Source organism: Saccopteryx bilineata, chromosome 2 (assembly GCF_036850765.1).
Source record: "Saccopteryx bilineata isolate mSacBil1 chromosome 2, mSacBil1_pri_phased_curated, whole genome shotgun sequence".
Taxonomy (NCBI): Eukaryota; Metazoa; Chordata; class Mammalia; order Chiroptera; family Emballonuridae; genus Saccopteryx; species Saccopteryx bilineata.
In genome coordinates this window covers 328,799,821-328,826,318 of record NC_089491.1, presented here as the reverse complement: position 1 = coordinate 328,826,318, position 26,498 = coordinate 328,799,821, and the positions used below count along the sequence as shown (strand labels likewise).

Sequence of the window (26,498 nt, the reverse complement as noted above, 5' to 3'; positions counted from 1 at the left end):
TTTGAAGATGATGAGTAGTCAGTAGCTCCTATTCAGTAATTCCAGGAACTGATTAAGGAGGACTAATATCTAAGAGTCTGATTCCTATGAGCACACCTAGAAAAGTGATGTTATTTATTACCCGCCAGTTGCCATAATCCAAACAGTAGCAGGACTCTTTACTTATGCCAGAATAAAAATGGTGGGTAGATATATAGCCCTTAGATCCTGCAGTACTCCAAAAGTAGCTAAATCACTTTTAGAGAAGAAAAGCAGAGCAAGAAAAAAGGAACCCCCCCAAAAGGGACATGGGGCCATGTATTTGTCAGGTTCCAGGGGGGAAACAAAGACCAACTACCACTTATATTACATCCATGAGAAATTAATTCCAGGTATAAAAAACTTAATATTTTCATACCCCCCCAAAAAAAACCCAAGTTGCTAGATTTTCCCCTTTCTTATAAGCACTAGTATTTTTCAAAGATATACCCCAGAGTTTTTCACTAGTTCAATTTCTAAATTTTCAGCCATCCTCAAATAAAAGGAATTGAAAAATCAACATGCTTTTAATGAAAGGGCTGAGATCATTGTTTTCCTTTCATCCTATATCATTTGTAGTTCCCCAAGGGAAAAATTTCAAAGGAAAATTTTTGTGAATGAATTGAAATCTTGCTTTTAATTAGGTATTGTTTAGTTTTAAGATTAAAATTCTTATTCTTTAAAATTAAATCCTATAAGATAGGACTTATAAATGTTCTTTGAGAATACACAGAACCATATAACAGTAATAAGCATGGTTCAGAATATCAGAGATGAGAAGCATTAGTTCTTTTAAGTAAGACAATATCAGTTCTAGTATCTGGCCTGCAGATCAAACATGGAAAAAGGTATTTTAGGTAAGGCCAAACAGGTACTACAAACAAAAGTTAATTCTTGATTACTCTTTTCTTCCCCTAGACTGGGTGAAATTGTGTGGCAAAGCCAGCGTTAGCGCGGCTCAGTCCTCACCTGGCACAACCTAGCTGTCTCCTTTTCCTCATGCAGCCAAATCCTATGGTTTATAGAAAGGTGATGAGACATGCACACACATGTACACACACACACACAGACTACCCCACATTCTTTAGGAATCACAAGAGCAACACAAAGACAAGGGACAACAAATGCTGGTGAGAATGTAGAGAAAAGGGATCCCATGTAGGTTGATATAGTCACTATGGAAAACAGTGTGAAGGTTCCTCAAAAAATTTAAAAAAAAAAGAACTACCATCTGATTAAGCAACCCCACTTCTGGGTATTTATCTAAAGGAAATTAAATCACTATCTCAAAGATTTATATGCATAACATTACATAACATTATATGTAGCAATGTTTCTTGTAATATTATTCACACTAGCCAAGATATGAACACAATCTAAGTGTCCACCAAAGGATGAGTGGATAACAAGATGTGACATACATTTACAATGGAATATTACTCAGCCATGAGAAAGAAGGAAATTCTGTCATTTGTAATAACATGGATGAACCTTAAAAACATTATTCTAAGTGAAGTAAACCAGACAGAGAAAAGACAAATACTACATCGTATCATTTACATGTGTAATCTAAAACTAACTAACTAACTAAAGAAAGAAAGAAAGAAAACTCATAGAAACAATGATGAGACAAGTGGTTGCCAGGGGCTGGTGGATTAAATAAATAGGGAGAGGCTCATAATAGGATACAAACTTTTGTTTATAAAGTAAATAAGGTCTGAGCATCTAGTGTAAAATGTGGTGACTACAGTTGATAACACTATTGCATGGCTGAGACTACACTTAATAACACTATTGCATGGCTGAGACTACACTTGATAACACTATTGCATGGCTGAGACTACACTTGATAACACTATTGCATGGCTGAGATTGACGAGGGGAGTAGTACTTGAATATCTCAATAATTTAAAAAATATGGTATGTGAGATATGTGGGTGATGAATGTTTTATTGGCTTGATGGGGGTAATCTTTTTTTTTTTTAAAGACTTTATTCAATTTTTAGAGAAGAGAGAGAAAGAGAGAGAGAGAGAGAGAGAGAGAGAGAGAGAGAGAGAAGGGGGAGGAGCAGGAAGCATCAACTCCCATATGTGCCTTGACCAGGCAAGCTCAGGGTTTCAAACCAGTGACCTCAGTGTTTCAGGTCAACACTTTATCCACTGCGCCACCATCACAGGTTAGGCAATGGGGGTAATCTTTTAATAATGTATACATGTGTCAAATCACTATGATGCTCACTTTAAATATATTACAATTTTATTTGTCAATTATACCTGAATAAAGTTAAAATAAATTGTGGGATATTTAAAGTGTACATCATGGTGATTTAATGGATTCGTTATAAAAGGATTTCCCCATCTATATAGTTGATTGACATACACATCACCTCATTTATTTGTTTGTTTGTTTTGGTGAAAATTTTGAGTTCTACTCAAGTCTTGAGAGATTTCAGTCATGCAGAGTAGTATCAGCTGTAATGATCATGGTTTGCATTGGACCCTCAGTCGATGTTCAGCTCCGAGCTGGAAGTGTGGGGCCCTTGACTTGATCTTTTTGAACCTGGCAGTTCTCTGTGCCTCTAAGACCACAAAGTGAAGTTGAACTTTTAAAAGAAATCATAACTCATCTACTCATTAATCCAACTATGAGAACTTATTCCATTCAACTGAGAATTTAGAAGCCTCATTTTCAATAGTATTATATCAGGAGAAATGATTAAATTTCTGACATAGAATGGAAATCCAGTATGATCTGCAAAGGGTCTAAAGTGCAGGTAAATGCCTGGATATAGACAAGTGTTTAAAACCTAATCCATCTGAAATTCTGCCAGGTGTATTTTCTAAAACAAGAAAGAAGTGGGTGGCAACAGTTGTGACATAAATTCACTTTTGAATAAAGGTTTTATTTAACATTCATTAAGAAAGGGAACTGTAGAAGCAACCAGTAAACATCACCTCACTCCAGATTTCAATTTTTATTATAGTCAAAGCCTAACTCCATTGATGGCTATAATTAGCTGTGTTTCCACAAACATTTTGTCCTTAAAGAAATGATTGACTGTTGATGATATCTAGTCTTCATAAATCTTCATGCAAATAACATAAGCTCAGCCATGTTGGAAGCATCTGTACTTTCCTCTAATTATACAGTAAACCTCCCACACTAATGTATTCTAATACCGTATTTTGTTCTTAAAATCTCAGCAACGTTTTTCTATGCATCTTTCAATGGCATTTCTTAACAAGGAAATGCATTTATTTTGTCTCCAAATTGTTTTATATATATTAATTATGAAATATTTTATACTTATTTATAAAATGTAATAATAATTTTTAAGAAATAATAAAATGAGCAAAATGGGATATATCATACCTCAGCTTAAGAAATAGAATAGCCAGCCCTGGCTGGTTGGCTCAGTGGTAGAGCATTGGCCTGGCATGCAGGAGTCCTGGGTTCGATTCCCGGCCAGGGCACACAGGAGAAGCGCCCATCTGCTTCTCCACCCCTTCCCCTCTCCTTCCTCTCTGTCTCTCTCCCCCTCCCCCCACAGTCAAGGCTCCATTGGAGCAAAGTTGGCCCAGGCGCTGAGGATGGCTCCATGACCTCTGCCTCAGGCGCTAGAATGGCTCTGATTGTGGCAGAGCAACGCCCCAGATGGGCAGAGCATCGCCCCCTGGTGGGCATGCCAGGTGGATCCCGGTCGGGCACATGCAGGAGTCTGTCTGACTGCCTCCCCATTTCCAGCTTCAGAAAAATACAAAAGGGGGGGAAAAAAAGAAAGAAATAGAATAGCCAGAGGGAAATGAAAGGGGAGGGAAGGCAAAGAGGGTTGAATGGGGGTAGAGAAACTTTGTATGGGACCTGTGGGGGCATGATGTAGTATGTAGAGGGTGTTATATTGAGTGGGACATTTGAAACCATTAAAAATAAAAAAAATTTTTTTTCTTTTTTTTTTTATAATAAATTTTTATTAATGATAATGGGATGACATTAATAAATCAGGGTACATATATTCAAAGAAAACATGTCTAGGTTATTTTGTCATTAAATTATGTTGCAAACCCCTCGCCCAAAGTCAGATTGTCCTCGTCACCCTCTATCTAGTTCTCTGTGCCCCTCCCCCTCCCCCTAAATCTCTCCCTCCCTCCCTCCCATGTCCTCCCTCCCCCCCACCCTTGGTAACCACCACACTCTTGTCCATGTCTCTTAGTCTCATTTTTATGTTCCACCAATGTATGGAATCATGTAGTTCTTGTTTTTTTCTGATTTACTTATTTCACTCCTTATAATGTTATCAAGATCCCACCATTTTGCTGTAAATGATCTGATGTCATCATTTCTTATGGCTGAGTAGTATTCCATAGTGTATATGTGCCACATCTTCTATATCCAGTCTTCTAGTGAAGGGCTTTTTGGTTGTTTCCATGTCTTGGCCACTGTGAACAGTGCTGCAATGAACATGGGGCTACATGTGTCTTCACGTATCAATGTTCTGAGGTATATACCCAGTAGAGGGATTGCTGGGTCATAAGGTAGTTCTATTTGCAGTTTTTTGAGGAACCACCATACTTTCCTCCATAATGGTTGTACTACTTTACAGTCCCACCAACAGTGAATGAGGGTTCCTTTTTCTCCACAGCCTCTCCAACATTTGCTATTACCCGTCTTGTTGATAATAGCTAATCTAACAGGAGTGAGGTGGTATCTCATTGCAGTTTTGATTTGCATTTCTCTAATAACTAATGAAGCTGAGCATCTTTTCATATATCTGTTGGCCATTTGTATCTCTTCCTGGGAGAAGTGTCTGTTCATGTCCTCTTCCCATTTTTTTATTGGATTGTTTGTTTGTTTGTTGTTGAGTTTTATGAGTTCTTTGTAAATTTTGGATATTAGGCTCTTATCTGAGCTGTCGTTTGAAAATATCAGTTCCCATATAGTTGGCTGTCTGTTTATTTTGATATCAGTTTCTCTTGCTGAGCAAAAACTTTTAATTCTGATGTAGTCCCATTCATTTATCTTTGCCTTCACTTCTCTTGCCATTGGAGTCAAGTTCATAAAATGTTCTTTAAAACCCAGGTCCATGATTTTAGTACCTATGTCTTCTTCTATGTACTTTATTGTTTCAGGTCTTATATTTAGGTCTTTGATCCATTTTGAATTAATTTTAGTACATGGGGACAGGCTGTAGTCGAGTTTCATTCTTTTGCATGTGGCTTTCCAGTTTTCCCAACACCATTTGTTGAAGAGGCTTTCTTTTCTCCATTGTGTGTTGTTGGCCCCTTTATCAAAGATTATTTGACCATATATATGTGGTTTTATTTCTGGGCTTTCTATTCTGTTCCATTGGTCTGAGTGTCTATTTTTCTGCCAATACCATGCTGTTTTGATTATCGTGGCCCTATAATATAGGTTAAAGTCAGGTATTGTAATGCCCCCAGCTTCATTCTTTTTCCTTAGGATTGTTTTGGCTATTCGGGGTTTTTTATAGTTCCATATAAATCTGATGATTTTTTGTTCCATTTCTTTAAAAAATCTCATAGGGATTTTGATGGGAATTGCATTAAATTTGTATATTGCTTTGGGTAATATGGCCATTTTGATTATATTTATTCTTCCTATCCAAGAACAAGGAATATTTTTCCATCTCATTGTATCTTTTTCGATTTCCCTTAACAATGCTTTGTAATTTTCATTATATAGGTCCTTTACGTTCTTTGTTATGTTTATTCCTAGGTATTTTATTTTTTTTGTTGCAATCGTGAAGGGGATTATTTTTTTGAGTTCGTTTTCTAATATTTCATTGTTGGCATATAGAAAGGCTATGGACTTTTGTATGTTAATTTTGTATCCTGCGACCTTACTGTATTGGTTTATTGTTTCTAATAATCTTTTTGTGGAGTCCTTCGGGTTTTCGATGTATAGGATCATATCATCAGCAAAAAGTGATACCTTTACTTCTTCTTTTCCGATATGGATGCCTTTTATTTCTTTGTCTTGTCTGATTGCTCTGGCCAGAACTTCTAGCACCACGTTGAAGAAGAGTGGAGAGAGTGGACAACCCTGTCTTGTTCCTGATTTAAGGTAGAAAGTCCTCAGTTTTATGCCGTTTAATAGGATGTTGGCTGATGGTTTATCATATATGGCCTTTATCATGTTGAGATATTTTCCTTCTATACCCATTTTGTTGAGAGTCTTAAACATAAAATTGTGTTGTATTTTATCAAAAGCCTTTTCTGCATCTATTGATAAGATCATGTGGTTTTTGTTCTTTGTTTTGTTGATATGGTGTATTAAGTTAACCGTTTTGCGTATGTTGAACCATCCTTGAGATTCTGGGATGAATCCCACTTGATCATGATGTATTATTTTTTTAATATGTTGTTGTATTCGGTTTGCCAGTATTTTGTTTAGTATTTTAGCATCTGTATTCATTAGAGATATTGGTCTGTAGTTTTCTTTCTTTGTGCCATCCTTGCCTGGTTTTGGTATGAGGGTTATGTTGGCCTCATAAAATGTGTTTGGAAGTATTGCTTCTTCTTCAATTTTTTGGAAGACTTTGAGTAGAATAGGAACCAAGTCTTCTTTGAATGTTTGATAGAATTCACTAGTATAACCGTCTGGGCCTGGACTTTTATTTTTGGGGAGATTTTTAATAGTTTTTACTATTTCCTCCCTGCTGATTGGTCTGTTTAGGCTTTCTGCTTCTTCATGACTCATTCTAGGAAGGTTGTATTGTTCTAGGAATTTATCCATTTCTTCTAGATTGTTGTATTTGGTGGCATATAATTTTTCATAGTATTCTACAATAATTCTTTGTATATCTATGATGTCTGTGGTGATCTCTCCTCTTTCATTTTGGATTTTATTTATTTGAGTCCTGTGTCTTTTTTCCTTGGTGAGTCTTGCCAAGGGTTTGTCAATTTTGTTGATCTTTTCAAAGAACCAGCTCCTTGTTTTATTGATTTTTTCTATAGTTTTTGTGTTCTCTATTTCATTTATTTCTGCTCTGATTTTTATTATCTCCTTTCTTCGGCTGGTTTTGGGTTGTCTTTGTTCTTCTTTTTCTAGTTCCTTAAGGTGTGAAGTTAAGTGGTTTACTTCGGCTCTCTCTTGTTTGTTCATATAGGCCTGAAGTGATATGAACTTTCCTCTTATTACTACTTTTGCTGCATCCCAGAGATTCTGATATGTCGTATTTTCATTTTCATTTGTCTGTATATATCTTTTGATTTCTGCGCTTATTTCTTCTTTGACCCATTCATTTTTTAGAAGTATGTTGTTTAGTTTCCACATTTTTGTGGGTTTTTCCCCCTCTTTTTTGCAGTTGAATTCTAGTTTCAAGGCTTTATGATCAGAAAATATGCTTGGTACAATTTCAATTTTTCTAAATTTGCTGATATTGTCTTTGTGGCCCAACATATGGTCAATTCTTGAGAATGTTCCATGTACACTAGAGAAAAATGTATACTCTGTCGCTTTGGGATGAAGTGTCCTGTAGATGTCTATCATATCCAGGTGTTCTAGTATTTCGTTTAAGGCCACTATATCTTTATTGATTCTCTGTTTGAATGACCGATCTAGAGCCGTCAGCGGTGTATTGAGGTCTCCAAGTATGATTGTATTTTTGTTAGTTTTTGTTTTAAGGTCAATAAGTAGCTGTCTTATATATTTTGGTGCTCCTTGGTTTGGTGCATATATATTAAGGATTGTTATGTCTTCTTGATTCAACTTCCCCTTAATCATTATGAAATGACCATTTTTGTCTCTGAGTACTTTTTCTGTCTTGTAGTCAGCATTATTAGATATGAGTATTGCTACGCCTGCTTTTTTTTGGGTGTTGTTTGCTTGGAGTATTGTTTTCCAGCCTTTCACTTTGAATTTGTTTTTATCCTTGTTGCTTAGATGTGTTTCTTGTAGGCAGCATATAGTTGGATTTTCTTTTTTAATCCATTCTGCTACTCTGTGTCTTTTTATTGGTAAGTTTAATCCATTTACATTTAGTGTAATTATTGACACTTGTGGGTTCCCTACTGCCATTTTATAAATTGCTTTCTGTTAGTTTTGTATCTAGTTTGATTCTTCTCTTTTGTTTTTCTATCATTTGTTTTTGTTTGTTTCTGTTCCATACTTCTTTCCTCTGTTGCTACCTTTTTTAAGTCAAGTGTTTTTGTGGTGGTTTTTTTAAGGGTGTTTACCATTAAGTAATGAAAAGGGTACCTACCATATTCATTGTAGTACCCTATCTTATAAGTATTTCTGCACTTCATCATCCTTTGCTACTGTTAATCTCCATCCTCTCCCCCCTTTTTTTCCTTTGTTGTCACAGTTTAAGTTTGGTTTTATTGTGTTCTTGGTGGAGCTGTTACTTGTGGTGTTGTATTCTTTTGTTCTTTGAATCTGGTTGGAAAACCCCCTTTAGTATTTCCTGGAGTGGGGGCTTTCTGTTGATAAATTCTCTCATCTTTTCTGTATTTGTGAATGTTTTTATATCTCCTTCATACTTGAAGGATAGCTTTGATGGGTATAGTATTCTTGGCTGAAAGTTCCTCTCTTTCAGGGCTATAAATATTGGGGTCCACTCTCTTCTAGCTTGTAGAGTTTCTGCTGAGAAATCTGATGATAATCTAATAGGCCTTCCTTTATATGTTGTACTCTTCTTTTCCCTGGCTGCCTTGAGAATTTTTTCTTTGTCATTGGTTTGTGTCATCTTTATTATGATGTGCCTTGGAGTGGGTTTGTTGGGGTTAAGAAAACTTGGTGTTCTGTTTGCTTCTTGAATTTGAGGCTTTAGTTCCTTCCACAGGCTTGGGAAGTTCTCGTCTATTATTTGTTTGAGTATATTCTCCATTCCATTTTCTTTCTCTTCTCCCTCTGATATACCTATTATTCTTATGTTATTCTTTCTGATGGAGTCAGACAATTCCTGTAGGGCTTTCTCGTTTTTTATTATTTTTGAGTCTCTTTCTTCTTCTCTCTGTTGTGCCTCAAGTTGTTTGTCTTCTATTTCACTAATCCTATCTTCAATCTGGGCTGTTCTGTTAGCTAAGCTTGTTACCTCATTTTTCAGCTCATGAATTGAGTTTTTCATTTTTGTTTGATTTGTTTTTATAGTTTCAATTTCTTTGGTAATATATTCTTTGTGTTCATTGAGTTGTTTTCTGATCTCCCTATATTGCCTTTCTGTGTTTTCTTGTATATCTCTGAGTATTTTTAAGATTTCTATTTTAAATTCTCTGTCATTTAGCTCCAAGGCTTCCAATATGTTAAGTCTTTTCTCCATAGATTTTTCCACATCTATTTGTGTTACCTCTCTTTCTTTTGTATCCATAATATTCGATTTCCTCTTTCTTATCGGCATCTGAGGGTGGTCTTGTTGATAGCACTAATTAGAATTAATAAAGAGTAAAAAGTAAAAAAAAAAAAACACACACACACACACACACAAAAAACACACACACAAAAAAGGTAAAACAGCCCACAAAAAAAAACAGTAATAATTTATTATTTCCCCCTTTTTTCTCTCTTCTCTTTCCCTCCTCTCCCCTCCTCAGGGAAATATCGTGCCTATAATGGAGGGCCTGATTTGGGGTGAAGAGTTCAAGGGGCAAAAAAAAAGGGAGTAGGGACCTACTAAATGCAAAAAAAAAAAAAAAAAAGGAAGAAAATCTTAGACAAGCATAAGATGATTTGCTTGTAAGTGATGGTCAACTAAGAGATATAATGAGAGGGATAAGAGGGAACCAGAAAAAAGGACCAAAAAAGAATAATAAAGAAGAAAAAATAAAAATAATAAGTAAAAATCTGTTGTATTAAGTGGAGCGAAGACTAAATACAATGGAGACCTTGGGTTGGGAGGACCCAAAATGCCACAAAAATAAACAAACAAGAAAAAAAAAATAAAAACAAAAGCAAAAAAGAGAAATAAAGCCAAAAAAAAGCCTTGAGTCCCAAATTAATTTGTTCGTGATTGAGGGTTATATGGGAGGAAAGTAAAATGAGAAAAGAAAAAATGAATAGAAAGGAAAAAATAAGAAAAAGAGAAAAACGAAGGAAGAAATAAAATAGGAAGAGAAAAAAACAAAATAAAGCAAGACAAAAAAAAACAAAAGAGGAGAGAGTGAGAGTTAAGTGTTTTGGAGTATAACCTTAAAGGAGAGTGAGGATGAAGAAGAGAAATAAAATGCAACACTCATGGGTAGTGTAGTTCAAGAAAGGGGAAGCATAAGATGGGCAGAGAATAGAAGGACCAAGGTGGAGGAAATAAAGGCAATAAGATAGAAGAAACAAACAACAACAAAAAAAAAATTAGTGGATCAAGTTGTAAAGTCTGTGGATTTTTCTTGATTTTGAGAGGTTAACTTCTTCCTTTTTCTTTTCTCTCCCTCTTCCTGGTCGGTGACTCTGTACCCCAGGCTTTGCCCCTGTGTCACACTTAGGTAGGGATTTGCAGTTGATGGGATTCTATGGCAATGTCATATAATTGGCTTTAGTCTTGCTGGAAGTCAAGGCTTGTTGGCGTTTGCAGGGTCCAACGATGAGAGAGTTTGCTTTCCTGGATTCTCTTTCCTAGTCCCCCCTTTCTGAATTAGCAGCCTGGTGATCCAGCTATAAGGCTGCAACTGCTTCTGCCTGGGGAGTAAGAGGCTCAAAGAGCTGGGAAATCCCCACTCTATCCCCACTCAGTGCAAGGCTTTGGGAAAGGCTCTGAGAGTCAGGGCCTCCAGTGTAATCAGGCGGGGGTGGGAGTCAATTGTTGTCAAGGTGACTGTTCAGCGCCTAGCATTCAGTTGGACCTCTCAACCCAGGCTTTCCACACTTTGTAGCCTGTTTTTGCAGGGAAGAAGAGGCACTAGTCTCTGCTTGCGACTAGTGTAGTATAGACCTTATTATCTGCCAAGTCCTTCTTGTTAGCGTTTATCCCTGAATATGGAGGCTCTATCAATCAGAAGTTGCCCCCGCCCCTTTAGCAAGAGGCACTAAAAAATATCACGCCTCTTGTCTTGGATCGCTGAACTGAGAGAGATCTTATCAATTAGAACCGAGGGTGCGCAGATTTCATGGGTTAAGCTAATTTCAGTGATTGGGTCGCAGCTGTGCTTCCGAAGGTATTTTAGGCTGCCTGCGCGCGCCCCTCCCCCAACGCTTGATTGTTAGCTTGAATGGCTGGGTGAGGTGCCCCGCCCATGGAGAGAATCTCCCAAGCCTCTCCCGCTCGCCCCACCGCTGGCGGCTGGACCGCACCAGGCGCAGGATAATGGAGCACCCTGGGTGTGCGGGCCAGCAGGGCGCCCTGGGCGCGTGGAATGCCCAAGGCACGCGTGCGAATGGGGCGCTCCGGGCACCGGTGGCCAGCAACCCCCACTCGCAGTGTGCGGGCCGCTGGGAACGTCAGCGGTGCTCAACAGGACCAGGCGCACGCGCGCGGCTGCTCGGGGCGGCTCGCTGCGGCGGCGGCTCGTGGCGGCTGCTCGAGGTTCCCAAGTATGGGCTGACTCACCACAGGCGCACTTCCTCGCGGTTTGAAAGAACGTCCCTGTGGTAGATTCCTCCACACCCTCGTCTCTCAGATTCAAGTGATAACAGTCCTTTCGCTATCAGTTTGTGTGGAACTCCGGAATGCTCCGAGGATAAATTTTTCTGTTTCTAGTTGATAAATTTGTTGTGATTTAGGGGAGAGCTGTCGGACGCGCTGCTCATGGTGCCATTTCCGTGACGTCACTCTAAAAATAAAAATTTTAAGTTAAGGCAATGGCAAGTTGGCTTAGTGATAGAGTGTAGGCCTGGCATGTGGATGTCTGGAGTTTGACTCCTGGTCAGGGCACACAGGAGAAGTGACCATCTGCTTCTTTCCCCAGTATTTCTTCTGGATCTGTCTCAGTCTCTTTTCCATGCTTCCTAACATCTCATTTCTTCTCTGTCTTGCGGGACTACACTATGAAGAATAACTTCAGATCTCTCTACCAGTTCATTAATTTTCCCTTCGTTTATGTCTATATTGCTATTTAACCTACCCACTGAGTTTTTAAATTCAGTTATTTAAATTTTAATTTCTATAAATTTTTATTTATTTATTTATTAAGAGAGAGAGAGACAGACAGACAGACAGGAGGGGAGAGAGATGAGAAGCATCAACTCAGAGTTGCAACACCTTAGTTGTTCATCGACTGCTTTCTCATACGTGCCTTGACCAGAGGGCTCCAGATGAGCCAGTGACCTCTTGCTCAAGCCAGCAACCCTGGGCTCAAACCATTGATCTTGGGCTTCAAGCCAGTGACCAAGGGGTTATGTTTATGATCCCACACTCAAACCCATGACTTTGTGCTCAAGCTGGTGAACCAGCACTCAAGTCAGTGACCTCAGGGTTTCAAACCTGAGTCTTCAGTGTCCCAGGCCAATGCTCTATCCACTGTACCACTACTTGATCAGGCAATTCCTATAAATTCTATTTGTCTCTTTTTAAGATTTACTTGGTAATTTTTATAGTTTCTTTCTCCTTACTCATACTTTCCATCCTTTCTCTAACTATGTTAATCATAAATAAATTGACTTATATTTTGTATCTAACTGTAGTGTTTGAAGTTCTGTGGATCTTTCTCTTTGGCTTATTTTTGTTTCCTGTTGTTTCTTACTTTTGTTACCTTATTTTCTTGTATGCTTTGTGCTTTTAAATATTGAAATGTTCATTTTCCTTGAAACATCTATGGGAATTCCTCAAGTCCTGAGTTGCAGCTGCATGGAAGAGTTTTGAATTATATTACTGTTTTGTTGTTGTTGTTGTTGTTTTGGTTTTTTTGTATTTTTCTGAAGCTAGAAATGGGGAGAGACAGACAGACTCCCGCATGCGCCCGACCGGGATCCACCTGGCCCGCCCACCAGGGGGCGTCACTCTGCCCCTCTGGGGCGTTGCTCCGTTGTGACCAGAGCCACCCCAGTGCCCGGGGCAGAGGCCAAGGAGCCATCCCCAGCACCCAGGCCATCTTTGCTCCAATGGAGCCTCGGCTGTGGGAGGGGAAGAGAGAGACAGAGAGGAAGGAGAGGGGGAGGGGTGGAGAAGGAGATGGGCGCTTCTCCTGTGTGCCCTGACCGGGAATCGAACCCGGGACCCCTGCACGCCAGGCCGACGCTCTACCACTGAGCCAACCAGCGAGGGCCTTTTTTTTATTTTAATACACATACCAATTAAGGTTAAAAAATGCTCGTGGCTATGAGTTTTCAACACATATTATGTTTTCCCTGAAGTCAGCGTGAGATTTTCTTGCTGTCTACTTCAAAGGACACCAGCTTTGGGAGTGTTTTCCTGTCCGGTCCCCTGGACAGGATGGACTTGAGGTATCATCTGCTGTGTCCCACTCTGCCTGCACAAGAGTAAACTGAAACCCTCAGGTCACAAAGGTGCCTGTTCAGTCATTGAGATGCCACTTCCACTTTTTTGCGATTAAGGCTGATTTCTTACCTGTGTATCAGTTTAGTGTTACATTTTTAAAGACACTTTTAAATATTTTAAAGAATGGTTCATTTACCATGGAATTTGACTTATCATGTAGCTGGATAGAGAAACCTGCTACATTATTTAGATACTATTTCAGTCATTTTTACCACTATAGAAAAAGTAAGCTGTTTCCCGATATCAGATATATTTTTACTGTCTGCTCTTCACTAAAAAATTACAAGTGAAGCTTCTAAATATTTAACATTTAGAATAACATGATTTTGGCAAATAAATCTTGAATTAAATTGACTTTCAACATGGTTGAAAAAGTAGAATTTTTTTATGAAGAGTCCTCATGCCTGGAGTGTTAAATTTTTAATATCTATCTATTCATCATACTCGAATTATATAAATGACTATCCCATCTCACCCTATGCAACATAATTCTTTATTAACTACAGTGACTATGACTCACATTTCAAGGAGCTTTATAGATAACGTCAATTTTGTCACCACCTTCTCTGAGCTGTTCAAGTTGTTACTGATCACAGCCTCACCAGATCTTTATGAAGAGATTGTGTCAAGAGCAAAGGACTCTCCTCTTATATTTTCTGCTGTTTGCTTACTTATTCTCTTCATTCTTGTTTCTTTTCATAAATCACTTCCTGTAGAAATCATTTAGAGCCATGTGCCTATCATGAGAGAGTTGGCTTCATTAAAATGAGAAAGCATAACCTGTTAGCCACTTACCCAATACCCTGTAAACCCAATAAGCCGACAGCTGCAAAGAAGATAGGGCCAGTGTCAGCCCCTCTGCACACTGGGGGCTTTTCCTCTCCACTCCCCTTTTACCTACATCATTGTCCAATGAATTGACCGCCAAACTCTGTGCAACACTTACTAGTTAATGTTCACTTATTTCTTGGTCTTTTTTAAATGTTAAAAGAGAAATATTGCAGATTGAATAGGCCCATTTATCTTCACTCTATCCTGAATCTCTATTAAAACAAGAACAGATGAGCCTTTTAAGTCATAACTCACAATTAGCTAAATGTCAAGAGCAGAGAAGATAGCAGGAGCATTTTGGAAGCTGGAAAGTAAAAGAATGGGTGGGAAATGATCCAGTTAGCCCGCAGAAGTGGCATCCCAAGCCAGCAGTGAGGAATGACAATAACCCGATTTAAATGGCCGTAGCCTTCCAAGTTTCTAAAATGCTGAAAAGTAGGGGTAGGTAAAAAATACTTATGAAACAGTTAAATATCTAAATCTCTTCCCCAACTTAACATGAATACAACTGCTCCTCCCCCACCTAAGAGAAGTGTAGTCTTTAGACATGATGAAGCAGAGAGTAAGGAGAACAAGACACAGTTCAGGGCTGGGGAAAGGTTTCACAATGAAAATAAGGGCATTGAGTGACAGTTTATATGCTGAACAGTGAGAACCCTGACTTGGCACTCCACCTGCTCTGTTAACTAGGCCTACACCCTGGAGGTGTCAAAGGCAGGAGATTATAAATTTCTTCCTTAAAGGATACAATGCACACAAGAGATAAGATGAAAATATATAGCATTGGGTTTTCTCACAAAAAGGTCCAATCAGATGATAATGCACTGAAGCCTACAGTCAACATCAAATCCCAGCATTGGTCCAAGATGAGGTTGCCAGGTGAGTTCTGTTCGGGCACATGTGGCAGTCTGCTTCACTATGTCCCTTCCTCTTACCTAAAAGAGAGAGAAAGAGAGAGATTTCATAATACTGTGGGTGATGTGAAGACCCTAAAAGTTTCTGGAAATGGGGAAAAACAGATTCCTTAAAAAGGATAAAAATATAAATGGCTGAAGACTTCTCTATGGCAACACTTGAAACTCAGAGACACTAAGAAAAAAATACCTTCAAAATTCAGAGTGACATTTATTTCCAATCTATAAATCAATATTCATGAAACTATCAATGAAGTGAGAGGATAAACTAACATGTAGATAGCCCATTGCAGGTCTAGAGGGAAGAAAATAACCAGGTGTAGAGGCAGGAAGGCTCTGAAAGAGGTGTGTTCTCAACTATGGAGCTGTAGACTATTTGACATAGATTAGGTATCCTATCACTTAACTAGTCTGAGAAAAAAATCCAGTGATTTAGTGAAATGTATTTAGAAAACTAAACAATTAAGGAGGTGAGGAAAATGCAAAATAAGAAAAGTAGTATATAGCCAAATGCTAAGATGATAATAGACTTTAGACAACATTCTGAGCATTAAACTCTGCGATAAGTACTATCTAGCCATAATGAGAAGATGAATGAGACATGATATGTGTGAGTGTGTTTGGTGGAGAAGGCTGTGAAAGGAAGCTCACGTCACATTAACTGTAATGCCTACACCTTAGAAATCAAGGCGTAGTATCGTATGAATATTATTATGATAAGTGCAAATAAATATCCAATAAGAGCTAGAATATTTTAAAGTTGCTGTCTTTGGCAAGCAGAATGTGATTAGCAGGAACTAATATTTTGTGAAATTAGCCTTACATAATTATTTAAATATAAATAAGAACCCAAATGTTGTCATACCATATTCACCCAAATGAATTATTTTCTAGAGCGCTGTGGAGACCACTGGTTAAGGCCATGATTCACGTAGGTGTTTTTAGCCCCTGAGGTGGGAAATGCTGAACGTGGTCCTGGAATCTGCAGTCACTGCCGCCAGGTGGCAATAGTGAGTTACCTCTGGACTTGCAGAAGTTTTGTTTTGAAAGGTCCCTTGAACACCATCCCATGTGACGATGTAATAAGATTCTGAATTTGGTCATGTCCTAGACAAAATTTTTTAACCACTTAGGAGAATTTGTGGAACTCGTTCAAAGTCTAAGATTTTTTATGTGAAATACAAATGTCTGACACAATGAGGATTGAATACAAATACAATAGGTTACAATTGCCTGGATGAATGCGGTGTGAAATGCAATTAAATATCAAGTCTTAGATGTAGTTTTAAACACTCACATAGGTAAAAAAAAATGCTCTGGGAGGCGGGATGATAGAAGAAAAATTATCGAGAGTGAACTCATACATGGCTTCCCATTTCAATCTGCGGTCACCAGCTATGTCAAAACTGAGACTCATTCTGCTGTTCTGACAAGTTAGGCCTCTGTATCAGATAATATCTAAATATCTCTCTGCTGTAATAGTCTATGATTCTTTCATATATTAAAAAACTTTTTATGATTGTGGAAGATACAAAAAATATCCAGAAGGTAGTAGATATCCCTCCCCATAATCCCATTGTTAAAATTTTAACATATTTTATTTCAGTCTTATTTCTAGTTTCTAGGCACATTATATACATGTATGTGGAAAAAAGTCTCCATATATGTAATATATGTATGTGCATATATTTTTATTTTTAAAAATTACATCACTCTGTATATTGAGTTCCATGAAACATACCAGAAAAGCACGTCCACTCACAGTACATCCATGACAATGTGCCTTGGGTACCAGCACTGGAAACTTTTTCTGGCCAGTTCACCTCTGACTGTCTAGATATTTTGCTTCTCCTTCTTACTTTTTCTTTGGATTTTTTTTTCTCTCCTAAACTCTTAGGAGAAAACATCTCTCTCTCTCTCTCTCTCTCTCTCTCTCTCTCTCTCTCACACACACACACACACACACACACACACACACACACACACACTTTCTTTTCCACTTTTGAAGAATGTAGTCATTATCAGTCATTTTTTTGTTGTGCTGTTATCTGCAAATATATGCCGTGAGAGTCAAGGTCTTACTTTCTACCCCCAAAGACTGATTCCACCTCCCTCTTATGCTAGGGTCAAAGCCTTAGTCTCATATCAAAACTACTGCCCTGTGGAGCTGAAGACTAATCTGCTGAGGACCGTCCCGCATTCCACATTCCTTTCTGGAGCTCTTGTGCCATATTTGGCTCAATCAGCACCTCATCTCTGGCTCACTAAGCGCTCTATTTTCCTGCCCACTGCCCTCTACTGCTGGCCCCTTGGTCCTCAATCTTTACGCCTTATTACAGTATCATCTCTTTAACTAACTTAGCCTAGCAATCACCTGCCCTAAGCAAAAATAACACTAGAATTGACTGTGTGGGACTCACGTTGACTGGTTAGATAAAACCAGGAAAAAGTAGTGCACCCCATCCCACCTCCCAGACAACTCCACTTAAATGGGGATGGTGACATTAGTACTACACTGTACTACAGAATTTGAATTTATCTTAAGTTTTTAATCTGTGCCTAAGTTGTCTGTGTTATTTTCATAGACATCACCTAATGTGAATTAATGTATGTTTTAGAGATCTTTATAAAAGAAAAAAGTGTAGAAAATCCATAAGGGGTAAAGCATGGCAAATAAATTAATATTTTTTCTATTTTTATTTTTAATTTCATGTCTTCTGGTGCATTTCATCATTGTTATAGATGTATCTATATGCACATATTTGCCATTAAGTTTTTATATAAAGTAAATTTTTCCTTTGTATTTTTGAAAGTTTTAACGTGATAGTGGGAAATTATATACACATTACATCTTTAAATTTTTATTCTTATTATCAACTTAATAATATCCAATCTATACATTCCTTTCTGGCTTGTGTTTGAAGTGTTATAATAAAGTAATATTTAAACCTTAAATTTCACTCATAAAAATTTATAAACTTATTTTGCTATTTTATTTACTTACCATTTATTTTTCAAATTCTCAATGGAAACTTTTATCATAAAGAATACAAATCATTTTTATCTAAGAAATATAAGGCAAAGGAGACATTTGTAAATTAATTTATTTGGAGTAAAGAGTAGATACCCCTGGGAGAGATAACCTTTAAGTTAATTAGAAAGTAAAAGGCAAATTACAATTCAATTCACATGACCCTGTCGTGCTAAATGCCATTCAAATATCCAAATGGCTTTTAGTGAGAAGAAACATTTTTCCTATCATGAGTTCTCAAAAAGATCTTTCAGTTCCAATGTCACATTCAGCAGTGGAGTAGGGTGAGCCTCCTGTTTGTATATTTCTTAAATGCATCTAGACTTTTTTAGAAGACTGTAATGTGCAGAACAGATCTGAAATAGGCCAGAATTGATACAAGGAGGCCCACAGGGAGGCTATTACAGCAACCCACAGAGATGATGGTCTAAGTCTTAGACCAACACAGTAATGACAGCAGAAAAAAAACAGAGTCCAGAAACACTTAAGTAGATAAATTTGAGAGGGCTTGGTGGGATGAGAAAGAGAATGAATTCAGGGAGGACAAGCAATTTGGTGTAGTGGCTGAGCTCTACCTGCTTTTGTAATCTAAACCTGCCATTCCAGCTCTGTGACCTTGGTCAGTCATGTAACCTCTCTAGGCTTCTACTATGTCTTCATAGTAGAGTGAGACAATGACAATACTAACCTATTGTGTTGTGAGAATGACATGAATTTAATCACTTATTCAATTTTAACTTTAAATATGTTTATTACATGCTAAGCACACTGTGTTTGTAATTATGGGATAGAAGTAACTCAACAGCAGAGTTGGGAGAAGAAGCTGCGGTGAGGGAGCAGACTTCTCTGTCAGTAAGATGGTGAAGTGAGGCCCTTCCTAGCCCCGGGGAACTGCAGTACCAAGTCTTCCCATACTGCACTTACATAGGACTTGCAAAGGGAATGACTAAACATCAGTTTAGGTGCTTAAACTTAGCATTGAAAATTAAAGAAGGCTGACAAATAGTCTTCCTTTAGAACAAGTTGGAATACTTTCCCCAGTGCCCTCTAACCTGCATCACCAAGGAGGAGGGAACAGAAGAGCCTCCCACTTACCTCAAGATGGTGAGATGGAGAAACCACCACTTGGAGAACTTCAATCTATTCTTTTGACTTAGAAGAGGTCAATGCACTAGTATTTGACACACACTTGAAAAATTTGAAAGTGAAAGGCCATGACTGAATTTCCCTTACCTAAGGGAATTTCAGATGCACTTTTACTGCCTACAGGGAAGAGGTATCTATTTTCCATGGACCAAATGTCAGAAATATATGGGAGAAGTGGTGTTTGGGGTCATTTGAAAAACCAGCTTTCTCCAAGAGAATTTCTTGACAAGGCAAGTTGACCTAAGCTTGAAGAGATTTGAGTGGACCATCATATGCAGAAACCACAAGTGTGTCATAAACAATCATGTGAAAAAGATACATTATCTGCAAAGGAGAGACGTGACTCTAATGTTATTATTTCAGTGATTGAAATCTCTTAAGAATCCATAAAAGATCCTGACCAGGCAGTGGCACAGTTGATAAGAGTGTTGGCCTGGGATGATGAGGACCCAAGTTCAAAACCCTAAGGTCACTGACTTGAGTGCAGGCCTACCAGCTTGAGCACGGGGTTGCTGGCTTGAGCATGGGATCATAGACATGACCCCATGGTCACTGGCTTGAGCCCAAAGTTCACTGACTTGAAGCCCAAGGTTGCTGGCTTGAGCAAAGGGTCACTGGCTCATCTGAAGCCATCTGGTCAAGGCAAATATGAGAAAGCATTCAATGAACAATGAAGGTGCCAATACTGTGAGTTGATTCTTCTTATCACTGTTCATTCTTTTCTTTCTGTCTCTGTCTGTTCTCTCTTTCTCTCTCTCCTTAAAAAAAATCCATTTAAAGCCCATCAGATGTAGGAGTCATTTGGACCAGTCATCAAACCTACAGAGTACTAATGTCATGTCTTCATCATACCAGTCAAACAAGACCTCTCCTAATCCTCACCACCCCTCTCCTAGTCCTGTCCATCCTCTGCATAGGAAGGGTTTAGGAGTTGACACTAGCAAGTTATGGAAGGAACTGAAGCTAGAAGAGAGAAATAAAGCCAATCTCCTTTCGACTATGATCCTTACAGCAGGTGAGATCTAAGGGAGAAGGTTTGAGATCTTTACTATTCAATGGAGAACTGTATATTTCAACTACTCAAATGAGGTTGCTGTTTGTTTTAACTAAATGTGATTGAAAGACTGTATTAAACAAGTGACCAGAAAAGTTATAGATTCTGCCCCAGACTTCACCCCAGGGACAACAAAAATCAGACCAATAGGAAGTGTTAATATAGCTCACGGGCAAGAAAAGAAATGAAGTTGCTTTTGTCTTTCACCCTAAGAAGTCCTATTCTGAAACAAAATGCATGAGAATTAGTGATTCCCAAGACGGAGTCATTTGAGGATATGTTGCTGTCCAGAGTGGAGCTATAGGAGAGGGTGACTGAGATAGAAGAGTTAAAGGTTTCTGGAAATAAGGTTAAAAATAAAAAGATCTATAAGGCCAAGATATTGAAGGACTATTCATCAGCATGTGATAGTTATCCAGCCACCAATATAGGGAAACACTCCTAGAAGAATCTTAGGGATGTACCACCACGTAACACCAGGTCAGCAGAAAAACAGTAGAGAGATTTGGGAGTGATAGTGAGAAGGAAAGAACAGAAGAAAGGGTTGGTTCAGGAATAAGAAAGAAGCATGAGCAAATGAGTAAGACTGTGTTTGTAATATATCTCAGGGGTTTCAAGTTAAATATTTTTATTGTTACATTTCTATTGATGGAAAGATACATGCTGTACTACCAGGCTGTCATAGCAAAATACTATAGACGGGTGGCTTGAACAACATGAATTTATTTCTTATAGTTCTGGAAATAAATGTCTAAGATCAGGGTGCAGCAGGATTGTTATCTGGTGAGGGCTCTCTCCTTGGGTTGTGGGTGTCGCCTTCTTTGTGTTCTTAGATGGTGAAGAGAGATCAAGCTCTCTGTTATCTCCTCTTAAAAGAGCACTAATCCTATTAGACCAAGGCCCCACCATTATGATCTTATGTAACCCCAATTACCTCACAGAAGCTGCATCTCCAAATAGCATCACATTGCAGGGTAAGGCTTCAACATATGAAATTTGGAGAAACAAACATTCTATCTGTAACAAAGCTATTACTGCTTGTCATGACTGCAAATAGAGCTGTTCTCACAGTCCATTTTCTTGTTGGACAGAATGCAGTCACAAGAACCAAATACCGAACAAAGAAGGACCACATGATGTGTAAACTTATGTGTTTGTGCATTGCTTACTCATCTACCATTGGTGGGCTGACAACGATCACTGGTACTTCCACCAACTTGATCTTCGCTGAACATTTCAATACGTAAGTAATATACTGGATTAGTGACTTAATAATGGACAGCACACAACTGACCTAATTTAGAGACTCCATGGACAAAGATGCTGTATTGGGTTAATACTCTTCTGATCCCTATCAGGCTATTCATGGGTCTAGAGACCTTCCCTTCTACTGAGAATTAAGTATGTAGGACATAGTAAATTAACAGATGCCTACAGATTCCCCAGGTCAGCTCAGAAGAGATCATTTCTGGCTGACCATTCTAATCAAACAAGGAATATATTTTAATTACAAATAATACAGCAAATGGGAGAAGTAACAAAAAGGGATTATTTGTGTGGGACAGTTTATATAAGGTTTGGGAACTGGCATTTAAACTTAAATGATGAATGTCAAATAGTGGTACTAATTGTAAAAGGCATGGCTTTGAATTCAAAAAGATTTCAAGAATTAAGCAATTATAAGAAATGGCAGCTTGACCAGGCAGTGTCTGGCAGATAAAGTGTTAGCCTGGGACACTGAGGACCCAGGTTTGAAACCCCGAGGTCATCAGCTTAAGAGCAAATTTACCTGGCTTGAGTGTGAGCTCACCAGTTTGAGTATGGGATTGGTAGCTTGAGCGTGCAGTCATAGACATGACCCCATGGTAGCTGGCTTGAGCCCAAGGTCACTGGCTTAAAACCCAAGGCTGTTGACTTGAGCCCAAGGTCACTGGCTTGGGCAAGGGGTCACTGGTTTGACTGGAGCCTCCTGGTCAAGGCACATATGAGAAAGTGATCAATGAACAACTAAGGTGCTGCAATGAAGAATTGATGCTTCTCATCTCTCTCCCTTCCTGTCTGTCTGCTCCTCTCTCTCCCTCTCCCTTTCTCTCTCTCACTCATTTAAAAAAAAGAAAGGAAGAAAAAGAAATGGCAGTAATAAAGTATTCTAAGGACAGATGTATGACTCTAAATATAAGTTTGGAACTGAGTTATCACTCCATTGCAGAAATGAAGAACCTGTGGATATAGTCAGAGCATTTGGGCAAAATATTTTACAGTATTCAGTCACTTTCTTTGTGAATTTGAAATATAAAAAAGTACATTCCACTCCAAGAGTTAATTTTTTTCATATCTAACATAAGCAAAGTTTATATGATTATTGTGAGAATTAAATGAGACGACTCTTTAAAAATACTTGACATTATACTTGAAACAATAGTTTAAAACACCGTGCTTTAATGTGAGAACTCAAACTGATTCTGCTTCCAAGGTATATTTTTAAGTACGACTAGTACAAATTATTGTCAGAGTTCCAGGAAAGTGGGCACCACCGTGATACTCTGAAATAGGATTTAGGACCTTATCACAGAAAAATTTAGGTGCAAAGGCAAGGAAGGTATACTCGAAGAAGCGGACTCACAGACTATGTGTGAGCTTTCTAAAATTATTCTCTAAATGTTCTGTCTGCATAACTTTTCCAAGAAATCCAGGACTCAAATATATCACTCTCTGCTCTGGGAAGAATGAGAACTTTCATACCAAGAAAACTGGAATAGAAGTTAAGGGACCATACCACGGAGACCTCCACGTGCACATATGCTTCTATGAGTACACATTCATTGTGTATATTCAACAGGCGGCTTAGAAACGAACCTTTGAAAGACATTAGGCCTATGGTGAGGCATCTGAAATTCACAGTGCCAGAGAGCGTTTGCCCCCTAATTCAAGACAGGAAATGTGGCCCTGGCCGGTTGGCTCAGCGGTAGAGCGTCGGCCTGGCGTGCGGGGGGGCCCGGGTTCGATTCCCAGCCAGGGCACATAGGAGAAGCGCCCATTTGCTTCTCCCCCCCCCCCCCCCGCCTCCTTCCTCTCTGTCTTTCTTTTCCCCTCCCTCGGGCACATGCGGGAGTCTGTCTAACTGTCTCTCCCCGTTTCCAGCTTCAGAAAAATACAAAAAAAAAAAAAAAAAAAAAAAGACAGGAAATGTAAGCAGTCCCTTTCTGAAAGTAGATTTCTGTTCTTTGTCATGAATTCACCAAAGAAAGATTTTCCACATCTTAGTCTCTTTGGTAAATCTCTTCTAAGATTTAGATCAAATGTTTGGTTCATGGATGTTGATGTTAGAGAAATACTGCTTTCCACTATTCCCGTGAAGTTACTTAATACCATCAAAGGAATTCATATTGAGCTTACCCTTGGTTTTGGTTTTCTTGCATAATGTACTTACCAAATTTTCTTTCTTTTAGTTAACTGTTCCCTGGACTTTTTGAATGCCTTATTCTATTTGCAGCGACAGATTGAGAACATTGTAGTACTTTGAGCAAAACGTTTCAGTAACTATTTTTTCCTAATTGTCTAATCTTCTAATTCTCCTAGTCATGGGAATTTGGCCAGTATTCTTTAAATATAGAAAATGCTCAAAATGTATTTTAAATTTAGCAATAATTTTCCTTCAAGTTTGCTTTAACATTAGAAATTATATTAAAACTAAAAAATATATAAAAACTTCCGAGTATCCCCACTTGTTAAAAAATATTAGACTAGAAAGGGAACATTACCTTATGTGACAAAATATAATTGATATTAAACAAAGTAGATAGTTAATTAACTTTTTCTTAAATACAACAGCATATAAAAGCAATAATAAAATCAATGCATTCCGTTTCACTGGGAAAAGTTTCACAAACCTAAAACATTAGGAAAAAAATAGATGTATTTATTTTTTGCCCAGATGTTTGGAGTTGGAGAGAAATTGCCCTTTATTTCCAAATTCAGTACAATCATTTCAACTTTTCCTCTTGACACTGCTTGCATTCTTTTTGAGCAATATCAATGCATATTGGGTGTCACCCAGCTTCAAAGGGCACCTGTGCCCAAGAGCCAGTGATTTCCTACCATTGACATTTAAGGAAAAGCTCCATCTTAGAAATAAACTGTGGGAGGGAAATATTGGATAATGAATTTCAAAGCCCTATGTATCTATCCATCTATCATCTATCTATCTATCTATCTATCTTATATATTAAATATAATGTTTTTTGTTCTCTTTTGTACACACACAAAAAATAAGAACAATGAATTCTAAAAAAGCTAAACTCTATTTACTACAAATAAAAACAGACTTTCATTCACTCAGTCAATCAACAAATATTTGTTAAGGACTCTCAGTGTGCAAGACACTGTTTGGAAATCTTTTGGAGAATGCAAAAAATAAAACATACCAGAAGGAATAGTCCATCTAACTGTCTAGACAAAACACATCTATGTGAAAAGTATTAAAAAATTTAAAACATTATAACAATTATTTTATGACATCCAGGGGAGAAAGGTCAAGTGACATGAATTGAGCTCTTGTCAGATAATTACATATATTTTGTGTACACATGTCCTATATGTCCTTGCTATGGAAATGGTACATCACAGTGATTAAGAGCACAGTCTGGCCTGACCTGTGGTGGCGCAGTGGATAAAGTGTCGACCTGGGAATGCTGAGGTTGCCCGTTCAAAACCCTGGGCTTGTCTGGTCAAGGCATATATGGAAGTTGATGCTTTCTGCTTCTCCCCTTTCTCTCTCTCTCTCTCTCTCTCTCTCTCTAAAAAAACTAAATAAAGTTAAAAAAATTAAAAAAAAAAAAGAGCACAGCCTGAGGGTTTAAAATGTCTATGTTTAAATCAGAACTCTATTTACACCTATTTACAAACCAGGTGAACTTGGACAAATCTCTTTAAGCCTGTTATCTTGCCAGAAAAAAATAAAGATAATAATATCTATCCTTTTAAAGAGTTGTTTTGTGTTTTACATGAAAGAAATAGCACTTTGAATAGTGTGTAGCATAGCTCAATAAATGCTGGTGAGTTTTATTAGAGTCAAGACAGTTGAGGTTCAGTTTAGCAGAAAGACAACCAAACCAAGATCAGTCAAACCCTCAAAGTGTATCTCCCTAAAAACTAGTTCCCTAGAAACATAACTGAACATGTGTCCTGTAAGAGGACAGTAGCTGTAACTGCTACTTGATGTGGCGACACCCCTTTGATCACTAGGGGAAACTTGTCCTTACAACATGGTTCAGTCTTTAAAGAGGTAAACACCATACTTTTGAAGAAACAAATGCAAATAATTGATATAATTAAAGCACAAAAAGTCTGTAAAAGGATTTTGGGGAGGCATTGGAATAGTTTGTGTCTCTTTTTGCACAGTTTAGAATAGCATGTGCAGGCCTGACCTGTGGTGGCGCAGTGGATAAAGTGTCAACCTGGAAATGCTGAGGTTGCCGGTTCGAAACCCTGGGCTTGCCTGGTCAAGGCACATATGGGAGTTGATGCTTCCAGCTCCTCCCCCCTTCTCTCTCTCTGTCTCTCTCTCCTCTCTCTGTCTCTCTCTCCTCTCTAAAAATGAATAAAATTAAAAAAAAAAAAAAAAAGAATAGCATGTGCAGAGTGATTGGCATTCTATGAGTCTGAGGACAGGAGACCAATGAGGAGTCTATTACCAAGTGCTGACAAATGATAACAGGGCAGAACAGGCTAGCTGTGAGTGATGGGAGGACTTAGACCCAGGACACGGTACAGTCAGAAGTGGTGTTTTTACTGAGAGTCTGGTGGAGGTGTGGGATTATTATTATTTTTATTGATTGGTTGATTTTAGTGAGAGAAGAAGGGAGAGAGAGAGTCAGGAACATCAATCTGTTCCTGTATGTGCCCTGACTGGGTGTCCAACTGGCAACCTCTGTACTTTTGGCTGGTGCTCTAACCAACTGATCCATCTGGCGGAGGCTAGCATGAAATTAAAAACAAGAGTAGATGTAGATTTAGAGAACAGTTTCACAGTTGCCAGAGGGGAGGGTAAGGGGGGTCTAGGTGGAAAAGGTGACAGGATTGAGAAATACAAACTGGCAGTTACAAAATAGTCACAGGAG

The 26,498-nt window shown here is 38.3% G+C and overlaps 1 protein-coding gene across 1 annotated transcript in view; it reads left to right on the top strand.

Moving 5' to 3' along the window:
- Positions 1-26,498, top strand: part of SLC13A1 (solute carrier family 13 member 1) — a 96,233-nt gene that overhangs the window by 37,756 nt on the left and 31,979 nt on the right. The window contains exon 7 of the mRNA XM_066262192.1: positions 21,471-21,622. Within this exon, the coding sequence (XP_066118289.1) occupies positions 21,471-21,622 (152 nt within the window). The remainder of the gene's footprint in view (positions 1-21,470; positions 21,623-26,498) is intronic.